The sequence below is a fragment of the Trachurus trachurus genome (assembly GCF_905171665.1).
Source record: "Trachurus trachurus genome assembly, chromosome: 17".
Classification (NCBI taxonomy): Eukaryota; Metazoa; Chordata; class Actinopteri; order Carangiformes; family Carangidae; genus Trachurus; species Trachurus trachurus.
Genome location: NC_139900.1, coordinates 1,206,681 through 1,209,247, shown reverse-complemented (window position 1 = coordinate 1,209,247; position 2,567 = coordinate 1,206,681). Strand labels below are relative to the sequence as shown.

At 45.5% G+C, this 2,567-nt stretch overlaps 1 protein-coding gene across 1 annotated transcript; it reads right to left on the bottom strand.

Annotated features, from left to right (window-relative positions):
- Positions 1-384: 384 nt before the first annotated feature.
- On the bottom strand, positions 385-2,070 carry LOC311000040 (tripartite motif-containing protein 16-like; the record flags this gene model as incomplete). Its single annotated transcript, XM_083990676.1, has 1 exon — positions 385-2,070. Exon 1 carries the CDS (start codon positions 2,065-2,067, stop codon positions 385-387), a length of 1,683 nt encoding a protein of 560 aa, XP_083846802.1. The 5' UTR covers positions 2,068-2,070.
- Positions 2,071-2,567: the final 497 nt, after the last annotated feature.

Below are 2,567 nucleotides of genomic sequence, written 5' to 3'. Positions count from 1 at the left end.
TTATGTTACACGCCTACAAGAAAATATCCCAATAGCCCATGCAGTGTAAGATAAACAACAACACAAAAACACATCAACACAAATATACAACAACATTTAGAGTTCAGAGAAGTTTCTATTTTCATGGAGAAGTGTGAGTTTAGGTAAAGAAACATCATCATGAACAGTTATCTCCACGGCTCCAGCCCCACCTCAACAAACTCAAAAATCAACACAACAAGAAATGACAAGAGGTCAAAGTCCCGCCCATAATGTTTGATTGACAGGTGATCTCTGTGCAGTGCAGAGACACAACAGCAATGACCTTTTAGCAACAAACATGGAGACTAAAGAAAGTGATGAACTATACAGATTTTAACCAACTGCAACTTCAATGATCTTTGTCTATTTGAGTTTACACAACTCTGCTGTGTCTCCAGGAACACAACCGGAACAAAGCCAAAGTCCAGCATGTAGAGGCTGAGTGAATGTGGTCTGGACTCTGTGGAGGAGAGTCATGGTTTTAGAGACGCTGTAGAAGGACAGAATACCTGCTCTGTGATCCAGGTACACTCCTACTCTGGAGGACTGAGGACCTGAGACTGGAGTCTGGATGTTGTTGAACCTAGATGTGAAACTTTTGTTGTTACAATCCAATGCCCAAGATTTGTCATTACATCCAAACACACATTCATTTAAGCTCCCTGCTCTGCTGATATTCTTGTATGCAACTGCTACACGAACTCCTCCTCCTCTCCTCTCCACCTCCCAGTAACAACGTCCTGTCAGACTCTCTCTACTCAAGACCTGAGGCCAGTAAGTGAATCTGTCTGGGTGACTAGAGTAAGACTGACCTTTACTCATGTATGTTACTTTTCTATTTCCCCCCGATAGTAACAGCCATGTGTTTGCTGTGTTTGGATCCAGTGTGATGTCCTGTGAATATCTTAAGAAGTCAGCTCTGGTCCTGGGCTCTGGTGGTGACAGTAAAACATCCACTTGAGTCACTGTCAGTGAGATGTTTGTCCATGTGTCTCTCAGAAGGTCCTGTAGTTTGTCTCTGAGCTCTGACACAGCTGCTGTCACATCCTCAAAGTGTCTGAGAGGACGGATGTTGATACTGGATGAGTGTGTAGATGGACTGAGTGCTGACAGTGAGGGGTAGTTGTGTAGAAACTGGGTGTGATCCTCTGTGTGCGACAGCAGCTTCAGCTCAGCGTCTTTCCTCTTCAGCTCAGTGATCTCCTGCTCCAGCTTCTTCTGAAGCTCTTTGACTCCACTCACTTGAGTTTCCTGCTGGGATCTGATCTGCTGCTTCAGCTCAGAGCTTCTTTTCTCCATGAGACGGATCAGCTGAGTGAAGATCTTCTCACTGTCCTCCACTGCTTTATCAGCAGAGCCATTGATGGCCTCCACCTCCTGCTGAAGCACCTTCACATCTTTCTCTGTGTCCTGGATTCTCTGCTGGATGTTTTGTCGACTCAGCTCCAGCTCTCTCTGCCTCTCAGTCCATTCTGCTGCAGCTGAGACTGTGTCGTGGCCTTTATGTTCAACCACAGAGCAGAGATAACAGATACACTGCTGATCAGTGCGGCAGAACATCTTCATCACCTCCTGATGACGAGAGCAGATGTTCTCCTGGAGCTTCTTGGAGGGCTCCACCAGCTGGTGTTTCTTTAATGGAGCTGCTTCATGATGAGGCTGCAGGTGATTCTCACAATAAGAGACCAGACAAACCAGACAGGACTTGACAGCTTTGAGTTTTCTCACAGTGCAGAAATCACAGGCCACATCTTCAGGTCCAGCATAGCAGTGATCAGCAGGAGCAGCTTGGAGTCCAGTCTTCTTCAGCTCCTCCACTACAATTACTAACATGGCGTTTTTCACCAGGACAGGCCTCGGTGTGAAGGTCTGCCTACACTGAGGGCAGCTGTAGATTTTCTTCCCATCCTCTTCATCCCAGTGGGTTTTAATACAGTTGAAGCAGTAGCTGTGTCCACAGGGAATAGTCACTGGATCCTTCAGTAGATCCAGACAGATGGAACAAGAGAAGGTCTCCTGGTCCAGATGAACTCCTTTCTGCGCCATTTCACCTCTCACAGACGACGACTGTCTGAGTTTCTGTTGCTCAGAAGTAAAACTAGTTTGAGCTCTGATCTAAACAACATGTGTCTCTGCAGTGAACGGGGCCTGTCAGCTCCTCCTCTTCACCACATGTTGGTTCCACCCATCTTCAAACTGTAGATCTGAAGGAGAGGGAACAAGTAAACACATGAACAGGGTGGAGCTCACTGATTTGAGTACAGGAAGAAGAGGGAGGTGATCAGTTAGTGTTTGTTCCAGTAGGAGGAGCAGTTTGATACTGTGTGTTTAACCTTTTATTTACAATCCTGCTAATTTTTCATTTGTCATCAACTTATTTTCTGATCTTTTGGTGTGTTTCATAGTCAGCTCTCATGTTCTTCTCATACACAGTTTGATGAAATATGTTATTGATTACAATTCAAATACAGTACATCAGTGGTCACCAACCTTTTTAAGCCCAAGATCCCTGACCTCAGCCTAGCATAATCAGCTCCTATAGTCAG